This window comes from Jaculus jaculus, chromosome 18 (genome assembly GCF_020740685.1).
Source record: "Jaculus jaculus isolate mJacJac1 chromosome 18, mJacJac1.mat.Y.cur, whole genome shotgun sequence".
Classification (NCBI taxonomy): Eukaryota; Metazoa; Chordata; class Mammalia; order Rodentia; family Dipodidae; genus Jaculus; species Jaculus jaculus.
In genome coordinates this window covers 50,053,072-50,066,501 of record NC_059119.1, presented here as the reverse complement: position 1 = coordinate 50,066,501, position 13,430 = coordinate 50,053,072, and the positions used below count along the sequence as shown (strand labels likewise).

The 13,430-nt window shown below is 51.7% G+C and overlaps 1 protein-coding gene across 1 annotated transcript; it reads right to left on the bottom strand.

Annotated features, from left to right (window-relative positions):
• Positions 1–10,032: 10,032 nt before the first annotated feature.
• Zfp36l2 (ZFP36 ring finger protein like 2) lies at positions 10,033–12,813 on the bottom strand. Its single transcript, XM_045137693.1, has 2 exons — positions 12,438–12,813; positions 10,033–11,847 (listed from the first exon to the last, which is right to left on the bottom strand). The coding sequence occupies exons 1-2, from the start codon at positions 12,486–12,488 to the stop codon at positions 10,339–10,341; spliced, it is 1,560 nt and encodes a 519-aa protein (XP_044993628.1). The 5' UTR covers positions 12,489–12,813; the 3' UTR covers positions 10,033–10,338.
• Between the last annotated feature and the right edge of the window lie 617 nt (positions 12,814–13,430).

Here is a 13,430-nt window from a genome sequence, read left to right as displayed (position 1 = left end):
AAGCCAGAGGACCACGGTCTGATTCCCCGGGACCCACGTAAACCAGATACACAGGCACACACATCTGGAGTTTGTAGCAGCTGGAGGCCCTGGCATGCTCATTTGCGCTCTCTCTCTCTCTCTCTCTCTCTCTCTCTCTCTCTCAATCTCTCTCTGTGAAATAAATAAATATAAAATATTTTTAAAAATAAATTTAAAAAATGTTCAAGATTAGTTTTGGCTACATATCAAGTGTGAGGCCAGTCTATATTACATGAGATTCTGTCTGGACAAAAATAAAAAAAAATATTGAACAGAAAGAAACAGCAAACAAATCAAACCCCACAAAGTTACCATGTGACCCACCAATTCTACTTCACAGTAGATGAACTCTCAAAGAACTGAAAGCATATGTTCACACAAAAACTTGTACCTGGGGCTGGAGAGATGGCTTAGCGGTTAAGCGCTTGCCTGTGAAGCCTAAGGACCCCGGTTCAAGGCTCCACCCCCCAGGACCCACATTAGCCAGATGCACAAGGGGGCGCACGCATCTGAAATTCATCTGCAGTGGCTGGAAGCCCTGGCGCGCCCATTCTCTCCCTCTCACTCTACCTCTTTCTCTGTCTGTTGCTTTCAAATAAATAAATAAAAATAAACCAAAACAAAAAAAAAAAAAAAAAAAACTTGTACCTGGCTGGGTGTGGTGGCGCACGCCTTTAATCCCAGCACTCGGGAGGCAGAAGTAGGAGGATCGCCTTGAGTTCAAGGCCACCCTGAGACTACATAGTGCATTCCAGGCCAGCTTGAGCTAGAGTGAGACCCTACCTCAAAATACTTAAAAAAAAAAAAAAAAAAAAAAAAAATTAAAGAAAGAAAGAAAGGGACCAACAAACTTGTACCTGGATATTCATAGCAGAGCTTGCTATTCAACAATAAATAGCTAAAGGGTGGAAACAGCCTAGTGTCCTTGAAGTCCTGACCAGATTAAGAGATTGTGGTATGTCCATACAATGGAGGGAACACTTCAGCCATCAACTATCAAAAGTGAAGATTCCACTGGGAGTGGTGGTGCACGCCTTTAATCCCAGCACTGGGAGGCAGAGGCAGGAGAACTGCAGGGAGTTCGAGGCCCCGCTGAGACCCTACCTCGGAAAACCAAAAATAAATAAATAAATAAATAAATAAATAAATAAATAAATAAATAAATTCCAGTTATTCCAAGAACAGGCCTTGAAAACCTCATTTGTACACTCGTCCTTGAAAGTAGGGCTTGTATTCTCTTACTGGACAATGAGAACTGTCTTGTGGGATAAGGGAATGGGCCTGTCCCTCCGCAGTAGGCCCAATGGGGGCATCTGCCAGCAAGTCAGAATCCCGTTTGCCCTGGCCTCAGCCAAGTGTCTCTGATGCTATCTGCACGTCACGTGGATTTGGATGTCTGCCACGTCTCCCCCACCTCTGGGACTGGATGCAGGTCTGGGCATCCTGCAGGTAGGTCCTCAAGAAAGTCTTGGCACATTGGCCTCGCTGAGCTGGAAGTTTCTAACCCAGGAGAGGGATACCAGCTAGCCAAGCATCTCCCCTGACATGGTGGAGTCTGCCTAGAATATCGTGTGTGTGTATGTGGGGAGAGGGTAGAGGGGGGAATCAGCAGGTTTCCAGTTACTCTACAGAGCCTTAATGGTTGCCTCAGAGGTGAGCTCTTGATTAATATTCGCCAGGCCCAGGGTTTGACCTCCCCCATACTGGGAGGGGTGGAGCTGTCCATTACTTTGAACTCCTGTTTTGGGCCTTACAGGATGCTCACCCCACAATGGCTGCTGGGGTTCAGTCAGACAAGGCCTTGGGCCTGCCTTTCCAAAGCCCAGTTCTTTTCCCCATAAAACCAGTGTTGAGCCCCAGTGAAGGGGATAGAATCTACCCCACAGCTGCTCTGGATGCCTGTCACTGGGAATTCTGTGTTTCATCAAATATTGCTGGGCCACAGAGTTTTATTTGAAAATAATTTTTAAAAAAAATTTCTTTTTTTGAGCCGGGTGTGGTGGCTTACGCCTTTAATTCCAGTACTCCGGAGGCAGAGGTAGGAGGATCACTGTGAGTTCGAGGCCACCCTGAGACTCCATAGTGAATTCCAGGTCAGCCTGGGCCAGGGTGAGACCCTACTTTGAAAAAACAAAAAACAAATTAAAAAAAAAATTTTTTTTAAAATTCAGCTGGGCATGGTGGTACACACCTTTAATCCCACCACTTGGGAGGCAGAGGTGGGAGGATCACCTTGAGTTCAAGGCCACCCGGAGACTACCTAATGAATTCAGGCCAGCTGGGGCTAGAGTGAGACCCTACCTCAAAAAACAAAACAAAACAATTTTTTTTTTTTTTTTTAAATTTGAGAGAGAGATAGAGAATGGGTATGCCAGGGCCTCTAGACACTGTAAATGAACTCCAGATGCATGTGCCATCTTGTGCATCTGGCTTTACATGGGTATTGGGGAATCAAACCTGGGTCCTTGGCATTGCAGACAAACACCTTAACCGCTGAGCCATCTCTTCAGCCCTTGAAAATAATTTTAATTAGCCGGAAACTGAGAGTTTAGTAAATAGGAAACAGGGACCTTTCCAAGGCTACAGCTGGGAAACACTCGCTTAATTTTTTTTTTTTTTTTTTTCCTTTTGCTCAGCTTCCCAGGCCAGCTAAGTACCCGGGACAGGAGGAACCCACAAGGAAAACAAAGCTTATTTTTAGAAAAATATTTTGAACTTGGTTTCAGTGAGCTCAGGGGTTTTCTTGTCTGTCCTTAATATCTTTCTTTCTGTTTTGGAGTTGTCTCTCCTGGCACAAGAACCCTCTCTCTGGCACAGCTATTTATGCCCAGATGAAAATAAAAGGGCCCCTTGCCCCGCCATCAGAGAATGAATTGCTTCTAAAAATGTCCCTGTTGATAGTAAGGGCCCATGGGCGGGGGGAGGCTATCCTTGGCAGGTGTGTCTAGGCGTGAAGGTGGCGGCTCTGGGGGTCCCCACAGGGCTGGGGACTGAAAGTCACCCACAACAGTCCCTGCCTGTCCTGTCCCCGCCCAGCAGGAAGCGGAGGGCAGCCTGGCAGTCGTTTCCGGGTTTTGAAAGCAGTTTTTAAACTTGAAAGAGGCCTGCTAAGAAGGGCTGCTTTTTCCTCTGAAGCTGTTGCTTAACCCTCCTGTGCAGACACACCCCCACTTGCACACCCAAACACACACACTCGCACCTAAAGAGCTCCTCACCCCTTGCACACAGGCGCACACTGCCTGGCCCCACTGCAACAGGCACCCCCAGAGTGCACATGGACACACCCATCACCGCAGCGCACACGCACACACACTCACTCAATCCTCACATGACATCCAGATACACCCACATCCAGCCCTCAAAATACCCAGGAACACCCACAGACCTCCCATCGCCATTCTGTTGAGCTCCTATCTCCACAGCAAAGGACGCACGTTCACGTGTGGAATTTACACACCCTCACATAGACACAACCTCTATGTCACAAGACACTCACATACTCAGGGGCACCCATACACCCTCACACCCCATACTCCGCAAATATCCCTAACCCCCATGTCAACATAAGTAAATCCAGCTACCTTGTCCTGCGTCCACTGGGCGTGACAGACGGATCCGTGAACACCTTCACACAGAACACCCGCGAACATTTACTTGTACACCCAGACACGAAGGCCTTACGTATAAAAACCCATCTCCCCTAAAATCCCAGCACTCGGGAGGCCGAGGTAGGAGGACAGCCGTGAGTTCGAGGCCACTTGGAGACTACGTGGTGAATTCTAGGTCAGCCTTGGCTAGGGTAAGATCCTACCTTGAAAAACCAAAAAGGGCTGGAGAGATGGCTTAGTGGCTAAGGTGCTTGCCTGCAAAGCCAAAGGACCCAGGTTTGACTCCCCAGGATCTCTGTAAGCCAGATGCACAAGGGGGCGCATGTGTCTGGAGTTTGCAGTGGCTGGAGGCCCTGCCCATTCTCTCTCTCTGTCTCAAATAAATAAATAAATAAAAATCAAAACAAGGGCTTGAAGGGATGGCTTGGAGGTTAAGGTGCTGGCCTGCAAAGCCTAAGGACCCAGGTTTGATTCTCTAGATCCCACGTAAGCCAGACGCACACGGTGGCGCATGTTTTTGGAGTTCGTTTACAGTGGCTAGAGGCCCTGGTGTGCCCATTCTCTCCCTCTCCTCTCTCTTTCTCTGTCTCTAACAAATAGATAAAAATAAAATAAAATAAAAACCAGTCGGGTGTGGTGGCGCACGCCTTTAATCCCAGCACTCGTGAGGCAGAGGTAGGAGGATCACTGTGAGTTCGAGGCCACCCTGAGACCACATAGTGAATTTCGGGTCAGCTTGAGCTAGTGTTAGAACCTACTTTAAAAACCAGTAAATAAATAAATATTAAAAAAAAAAAAATCAACCCACCAATCCCAGCCTTCAGTCAGGAGCGTTGGAACAGGGGTGTAGGGGCTGTCTCCTACTTCTGCCTGGTAAAGGTCTGTCTGGTCTTGCTGTCCCCTCCTTCCCTCCCTCTCTGGAACTGCCCCAGAGGTCTACAGTGATCTTTGTCCAGAGAGAGAGAGAGAGGGAGAGGGAGGGAGGGAAGGAGGGAGAGACAGAGAGAGAAAGAGAGAGGGAGAGGGAGAGAGAGAGAGGAGACACTAAATAATCCACGTACTATAACGAGGCTGCAGTTGGGCATGGTCACTCACAGCACTTAAGGAGGCTGAGGAAGGAGGATCTGCAGTTCTAGGCCAGCCCAGGGTGCCCAGCTCCTGTCTCACAAACCAACCAACCAGGTGACAGGATGCGGGATGGCTACACTGACCGGCCTCTTTCCAACAGTGGGCCAGTCTCTAACTGGGAGATGGGTTCAGGAAAACTGGGTGGCAGCCTCATATTCCTTCACCTATTATCACAAACCAAGCTGGAGGACAACACGGGACTTTGAGGGTCTGTTTTCAGGTTTCCTCATCTGTTCACTTTGGTTTTGGTTTTTTGAGGTAGGGTCTGACTCTAGCCCAGGCTGACCTGGAATTCACTATGTAGTCTCAGGGTGGCCTCGAACTCATGGCGATCCTTCTACCTCTGCCTCCCGAGTGCTGGGATTAAAGGCGCCCAGCTTGTTTTTTTTTTTTTTTTTTTAAGACATTTTATTCTTAAAACTTTATTTTTAATTTTCTTTTCTTTTCTTTTCTTTTCTTTTCTTTTTTTTTTTTGAGCTATGGTCTCACTCTAGCCCAGGCTGACCTAGAATTCACTATGTAGTGAGTCATCTCAGGGTGGCCTCGAACTCAAGGCATGTGCCATCATGCCTGGCCAGGCAGGTTTTAAAGCCAAGCATTCAGTTGGTCAGGTGTGGTGGCACACGCCTTTAATCCCAGCACTCGGGAGGCAGAGGTAGGATCACTGTGCGTTCAAGGCCAGCCTAGGACTAGAGTCTGTTCCATGTCAGCCTGGGCTAGAGTGAGACCCTACACTGAAAAACAAAACAATCCTCCCCCCACAAACAAGCAAACAAAATCCAAGCATCTTCCTGCAGGGTGAAACCTGACAGCCCAGAGCCAGACCTGTGCTCTTTCCTGAGGGTGGGGGGGGGCACCAGATCTGAGCTCACAGATCTTTGTTCTAGAACTTCCTTGTCAGTCAGTTTTGTGTGTGTGTGTATTTGTGCTTTTCTTTCTTTTTTTGTTTGGTTTTTCAAAGTAAGGTCTCACTCTAGCCCAGGCTGACCTGGAATTCACCATGTAGTCTCAGGGTGGCCTCGAACTCATGACCGCGATCCTACCTCTGCCCCGTGCTGGGATTAAAGGCATGCACCAACACATACCTAGCAGTAGATTGGACAGCGTGAGGGATGGTGAGTTCCAGGTCAGCCTGGGCTGAAGTGAGACCCTACCTCGAAAAAAACCCAAATCTCTAGAGGGCAATTTGATGGGGCACAATATGCCCATTCAGCCAAAAAGCAGGAGTATCCCCCACCCCCCAGGGGCCTATGCCCTTCACAGTCATAGGCTTTGGACTAGGTTTTCAGTACCAAGCATGAACTCCCCCCGTGGAGCGGTCCTCGGGTTACCTTGGGGCACACGCTTTCTGGAAGGAATTCAGAGGGCGATGCACTCCAGTTGAGCACACTACAAAACCCCAAGCAGCCCGTGGAACACAGCACTCAGGGACCGTCACGTCTGACCACGAAAAAATCCGATCTTGACTCAGCCGTGGAGCCACAGGCAGTTTTAGTTCCATATCGAAGCCCAGGGTGGTGGCTAAACTTTGTCCTTTCTTGCCAGTTTTACTTCTGCTTCCTGAATTGACAAGAAATCTGGCCCGAGGGCCGTCAAGTACTGGCTGTGTGTCTGCTGTCCACTCCAGCGGCTGCAGAGGGACAGTCGGCCAGAGACTCCCTGGATGCGCGGCGAGAGGAAACTTCTGAATGATCTCTGGAGCTCTCTGCGCCTTGCTGCATCCCAAACAGCAAACCTCAGAGCCTAGCAGTTGGGCTTTCAAACAGACCAGTTTAAAACAACAACAACAAAAAAAAAAAAAAAAAAGAAAAAAAAGAATACGGCTTACCCCATTAAAGATGTTCAGCATTCCAAAGGAGCAAAAGTACTTGTTTAGAAAAATAAGTTTTGGGAGTGAAGTGGAAACAAGGCCTTTGAAATGCAACTTGGCCTAAATAGCTCCACGGTTGAGCCTGTTTCCTCCCCATTGTACATTCTTTATGGTGAAGAGACTGCATGGCTTCGCCTAGCCCCAGGCCTCCTGGCTTCCCCTCCACTCCCTGGGGCCCAACATCTGGAACTCTGAAACTCCTTCCCAGTTTGGCAGCATGTGCCAAGTACAAAAAAAAAAATAAATTAAAAATTAAAATAAAAAATAAAATCTCCAGTGAATACCATCCTTTTTAACTGGAAACAGCTGCCCAGGCCTGTTGTATTCCACTAACATCTCCCGCCCCCCCCCTGGCCCCCAATCTCTCTGGCTCAGCTGTGAGTCACAGGAGACCCTGGTGAAAGTAGTATTTGTTGATAGAGTCCAGCTGTTAAGAAAGCTAAGCTTTTTTACCTACTTTAGAAAAGGTGTCCGAGGGCTAGAGAGATGACTCAGCAGTTAAAGGTGCTTGCTTGCAAAGCCTCGAAGCCCAGGTTCGAGTCCCCGTTACCCACGTAAAGTCAAATGCACCAAGCAGCACTTGTACCTGGAGTTCATTTGCAGTGGCGCACCCGTTCTGTTTTAAGCAAGTGAAAATATTAAACAGTGCCTGAGCTATGTGTGTATGTATGAGCCTCAGGTGAAGAAAACACATTGACTTATGAACTTGATTTTGTTTTCTGAAGTGATTGTAGTTAGCAGAAAAAAAAAAGGAACTCCAATGACTATAGTTAAGTTTGCTCCATAACAGGTAAATCAAGTTTTTTTTCTTTCCTTTTTTCTAGAGGCCTGGGTTGAATTTGTTTCCAGGCCTCTACAGTCTTCTAATGCCCAGACAGTTAATTCCTTTTGCATAAATAGCTTGTATGTGCTCATTCCCAGAGGAAGTTCTATGAGTAAACAAGTATCACCCAGACAGAAGTTTAACCGGCTTAGTCTGCCTTCCTCCCTTTCTGAACAAGGACATAGCAGGGCTTTACAAAGACCAGGCAAAACCCCATTTTCTTTAAACATTTTTTTTTTTGGGGGGGGGGGTGAAGTCTTGCCCTAGCCCAGGCTGACCTGGAATTCATTCTAGTCTCAGGCTGGCTTCGAACTCATGGCTATCTTCTCTCTGCCTCTCAAGGGCTAGCATTAAAGGTGCGCGCCACCACATGGGCAAAACCCCTCTCTGGACCAAGCGTGCAGTCCATCTCCAGCCCTCCACTCAAGGGCCCCACAGGCCTCCAGAACCAAGACTTTCAGCGGCCACAGCAGCCACGTGACCCAGTGGGTGACTCACAGACGGGCCACACCCCTCGAGGTCTCCCGCCAGCCAACACAGGGATGCATCTTATTACCCAAGGGGAGAGCTAACAAATGCCCTTGACAGCCAAATAATTACTTTCTTTCAGCTAAAAGAACTTGCTATAAAATAAATACAGGTGCAAGTGGATGCAGGCTGAACTCTGCCAGCTCTCCCCACATCTCCGCCCTGCCCTTGCCAGACCTGCCTCGGCCATGGGAAGTCAGGAAGCTGGACTTTTTTTTTTCTTAATAGAAAAGAAAGCTACTTAAAACACTTAAAACTCAGTATCTTTTTTTTTTTCCCAAAAATTTTATTGGGGGGAAAAAAACTACAAAACATTTACAGTACAATGTTTACAGTCACAATTTGTAGTGAGCTGATTCCCCAAAATATATTACAACTCAAGTTGACTTATCTTGTTACATTCAAAACCTACTTCTGTCAAAGTAGTCCAGAGTATACACATAGTGCTCCAAGTAAGCTACTGCTCATCCAGCCGCTGCCCAGGAACACTGGACTTTTTCCTGCCTTTTTACATGGAAAAAAAAAAAATAATAATAGTACAAGTTTTGGAATTTTCTGTCATTAAACAAGGTATATTCGTGTACTACATTACCATTTCAGCTCTAAGAGGTGGTCTCTTCACTTTATAGCTATATAAAAAAAGTGGTAAGAAAATCTTTTTCCTTTTGTGCAGTTGAACCCATCCTACATTCAGATTCTTTCAAGCACTAATAAAATACTTATTTGGTTAAGGAAGATTTAAGGCAAGTTCGGGCCCTTCTGAAGGCACTGTGAGACTACCGCCCCATTATTGCTACATGTCTGTAGAGTCAACGTCACAGTAGAAGTGGTGAATCAGAAACACTCGCTTCTGCTAGTTTATAAAGGTGGAGTTCTAAGAAAGCATGCCACATGTGAGCCTGATTGCAAAGTACGTGGCGGTTGGTTCTCTTTTTCCTCTTTAAAGCTGATGGGCTACAACCATGATACATTCTAACTTATAAAATATTCCTCAAACTACTTCCACAGCATCAAGATAGATTTCTGTAAAGAAACCATGCAATCTTTTGAAATTTACGTAAACAAGGAAAGAAATTAATGAAATAAATATTACATACAATCTCTTAAATTAAGATTTTTTTTACTCATTTACAATAAAATAACCAAGTGTAGTTACAAAAGGCATATATTACTGTGAAAAGAACATACACTCCACATTTTGCCGATTAATAATGGCAATCATAATTTAACATAATAAAAGAATATATATCTATTGCTTTTCATCATACTCGATAAATACAGTATGAACAAAATTCTCAATGTATACTTTTTCACAAGATAATAAATAAGTTAAATAGTTTTTTTTTTTCATATTGAGTTGTGGTGCAGTGGTGCGAATCAACTCAAAACAGCTAAAAATTCAGCAGTTATTTCCCCAACAATTATGAACTAAGCTCTGCCCAAAGCTTCCAGAGAGCAGACGAAATGGTTCTAAGCCAAACACCCACTAAGTGGTGGCAATGAAACCAGTATCAAACTTTGGAATGCAAGGGTTTTCCCCTCCCCAGACATAGAAGTATGCTTTAAAAAAAAAAAAAAAAAAAAGGCAAAAGAAATAAAAACCGGCGGGACCGGAAATTGGGGGGGGGTTTACTATCAAGGCATATTCTTGGCAGAACATGGGATTCTAAAAGCTTACAGTTCAGCAAGGTGGTGGCCTGCTAAGTTTGCTTACAATGGTCTGAGACAAACAGTAGGAACCTCTTTCAAGGTAAGAGTCCCCACATCTGGACTGTAACTAAGGCTTTTCAAGTGAAGAGATGGAATGGTGGTTGGTAGCTGCTGGTGCTGGGATGACTTTTCTTTTTCCCCTAGAGTCTCAAAACTCAGGAAATCTTGACACCTTAAAGTGTTTGGTTTTTGTCTCTTTTTTTTTTCTTCCTTTTGTTCTATTCGCATCACAACTGCCCTGTTGTGAATATTTTGTTCATCAATACAAAGAGTTCGTTGGCTTTTTTTTTTTCTCTCTCTCTCTCAAGAATGAAACTTTGTAATAAAAATAATAATAGAAAAAAAAAAAAAAACCCAAACGAGAAAAAAACCGAAAGAAGTGGAGGAGTGGTGGGGCGCTCCTCCTGGCACAGAGTTCGAGTCCAAGTGCTCGGTGGGGATGGGGGTGGTGGTGGTGGGTGGGAGCTGCCAAAGTCCTCCTGTGGCTTTGTCACCCCACTTACACCCCCCCATCCTCTCTCCCTTCCCCATGCCTTCTTGCAAGGGCGAGCTAGCAGATGGGGGTTAAGAAGGGGGGGGGGGGGCTCCCTGCAAACAACCCAGGGCGGCCTTTCCCTCCTCCTCCTCCATCTCACTGGCGCCCTCTTGCCTCAATCGTCGGAGATGGACAGGCGGCTGAAGATGGGCAGGCGGCGGCCAGGGTCGAGGCTGGGCGATTCGGAGCCACTGAGGCTGCCGGAGCTCAGGTAGCTGTCGCGATCGGACAGCGAGTCCGGGGGGCTGGGGGGCGCGTCGAACACGGGCGACTCGGACAGGCGTCGGGGCGGCAGCTGGAAGCCGAAGGGCGGCGAGGGCGGCTGCGCGGGGACCGGCGGCGGCGGCGGCTGCTGCTGGCTGCGGTAGTAGGCGGCGGCGGCGGCGGCCGCGGCGAAGCTGTGCGTCTGGATGGCCAGCGGCGTGATGAGGCTGCTCAGCTCGGGACCGAAGGCGAAGGCGTTGTTGGCGCCCGGGGACGAGGCGGCGGCGGCGGAGCAGGCGGTGCACGGCGCCCCGGGAGGCAGCAGGTCTTCCGCGCCGCCGCCCCCGGTGCCGTAGAGCAGGGCGGCCGCCGCCGCTGCAGCCGCCGCCGCCGTCGAGGCGCAGCACGTCGGGGCTCCTCCCGAGGGCGCGGAGGCCGCCGAGCAGGACGACGTGGAGGACGACGAGCAGGAGGAGGCCGACGAGCAGGAGGAAGGAGGAGGAGGCGGCGGCGGCGGCGGGGGCGGCGTGCGCGACGTGGGGCTGGCGAGCAGCAGCGGCGACGACGACGACTCGAGGGCGCCCGGGGGTGGCGGTGCGTGGTGATGACCCGACGGGAAGCCCGAGAAGCTGAGGCTGTGATGCAGCTTGGGTCGGGGCTCCCGGGCGAAGCCCAGGTGCAGCGCGTCGCGGGCGCCGCCGGCGGCGAAGGCGCGCAGGTCCCCGGCCACGGCGGCGGCCCCCGACGACGAGGACGAGGGCGGCGGCGCCGGCCTCCGCTCGTCCGCGTTGTGGATGAAGTGGCAGCGGGGCCCGTACGGGCAGAAGCCGATGGTGTGGAAGGTGCGGCACAGCTCCGTCTTGTACTTGGGGTGCCGCGTGAGGCTGCGCAGCTCGTGGAAGCCGTGCGCGAACTGGCACTTCTCGCCGTACTTGCACGTGCCGCTCTCCTCGAACGGGCGGCACAGCTCCGTCTTGTAGCGCGTGGAGTTGATCTGCGAGCCGCCGCCGCCGCCGCCGCCCTTCTGCTGCTGCTGCAGGTGCAGGAGTTGCTGGCTGCGCTCGCCGTTCTCGCTGAACGAGCGGTCCCGGAATTTGTTCTCCTTGTTGAGCAGCGCCGTGCCCATGGCCCCCGACGGCTCCTTCAGGGGTCCGTAAGAAGCCGGGCCGCCCACGCCCACGCTGCTGCTGCTGCTGCAGCCCCCGCCGCCGCCGCCGCCCACGTTAGCGGAGCCCGGGAACTTGGGCGAACAGCTGCCGGGGCTGGGGGCAGGGTGGGCGAGCGCGTGCAGGTTGCTGGCCGAGTGCCGTCGGAGGAAGCCCGGAGTGAAGCTGGAGCTGGGGGCGGCGGCCACGGGCGTCCCCACGGCCTTCTTGTCTAGCATGTTGTTCAGATTGAGATTGGCCAGGGATTTCTCCGTCTGCCCGGAGGAAGGGAGGGAGGGAGGGAGGGAGGGAGGGGAGCGGAGAAGGTTTGAGAACCGTAAGGGGAAGAAAGTTGGGGTGACCTGCAGCCAACTCACAAGCCCATTACCACCACCACCACTGCCCCCTCCCTCCCTCCCCTCCAGCTCCTCCTCCAACTCCCGTCTTTGCACTTTTTGCAGATTTCAACTCTTAAGTCTCCACCCGGACCGCGCTGCGTTTTTAGCCATGTGATTCCACGGCCCGTGGGCAGCAGGATGGGCGGGCGCAAACCCTGTCCGGGAAGTCCCGGGGCAGCGTGGCCGCGCTCGGCCTCCGGGAGAAACCAAACAAGCCCCAGCCGCTCCCTCCTTCCCCGCCCACAAGGCGCGAGCGCACACGCACACACACACTCCGGCGGAACTCCAGGACTGTCCCGGTCCCGAAAAAGTCCAACCAAAAGGGGGGTTCCCCCCCTTCCCCCCCGCCCCACGAGAGCCGGGATCCCAAGGCAAAGGAGTGTGTGGGGGGGGCGCACCGAGAAGAGGCCTGCCCGCCGTCCTCCGGTTTCCAAACCGCGCCGCTGCTGCTGTTGCTGCTGGCTTACCTTGCACAAGAAGTCGATGTCGTAGAAGGCCGACAGAAGTGTGGTCGACATTTTTCTGGGTCCCGCGATGGTCGGAGTTGCAAGAGCAGCAGCAGCAGCAGCAGTAGCAAGCCCAAGCCGGGTGGTGGGGAGGCGCCCTCGGGGCGGCGCGGCCGGGCTCGAGCCACGACGAATAACGGGCGAGGGGCGGGGGAAGGACCGAAAAGTTTTTGTGGTTTCTTTTTTTCTTTCGGGGGGTGGGGTGGGGAAGGGAAAGGAGAGGGAGAGGATAGTGGGGGGGAAGGACTGCGAGAAGGAGAAAGAGGGGGCGGCGTGGAGGGGAAAAGAGGAGAAGCGAAGAGCGCGGCACGGCGCTCCGGGGTGCCCGGCCCGCCGCGCCCCCCGCCCGCCCGCCCGCCCCCCGCCGCCGCGCGGAGCCGACGGCAGCTCGCGGACTGCTGGAACTCAGAGGCGGCCGAGCGCGCGCTCTATATAGAGCCCCGGAGCGCGGCCGCGACGGGCCGGGCGCGCCGGGGGGAGGGGACAGAACGTTGACCCCGCCGGGGTCTCCAGGCAACGTCGCCCGCCGGCTCGCGGACGTCAGGCGCCTTCCCGGGCTCCTATTGGTCGCCGCCAAATTTTTTTTTTTCCTCCTTCGGGGGAAGGGGGCGGGGTGGGGCGGGGCGCCCTGGCGGCGTGGAGAGCTCGGCCCAGTCGGGTGCTGTTGGGTGGTGGTGGTGGTGGCGGCGGCGGGAAGATCGCGTTCTCCTCCGTGTCCGGTGCTGGTGGCGTTGGAAAAGCCCCGGCACGTTCAGTGTCAGCGGGGGTGGGTTCTGCACCCCTGGACGTGTCTGTCTGTCCCTCTCCGCCCCGATCCTGCTAGGTCGACGGGCGCAGCTTTCATGTCCCACCCTCCGTTCTGTACTGGGCGCGGGAATTGCAAAATGCAGCAACTTTGCAACCGCCCGCGTGGCAAAGGGGGCCGTAGAGTGTGTGTGTGTGTGTGTGTGTGCG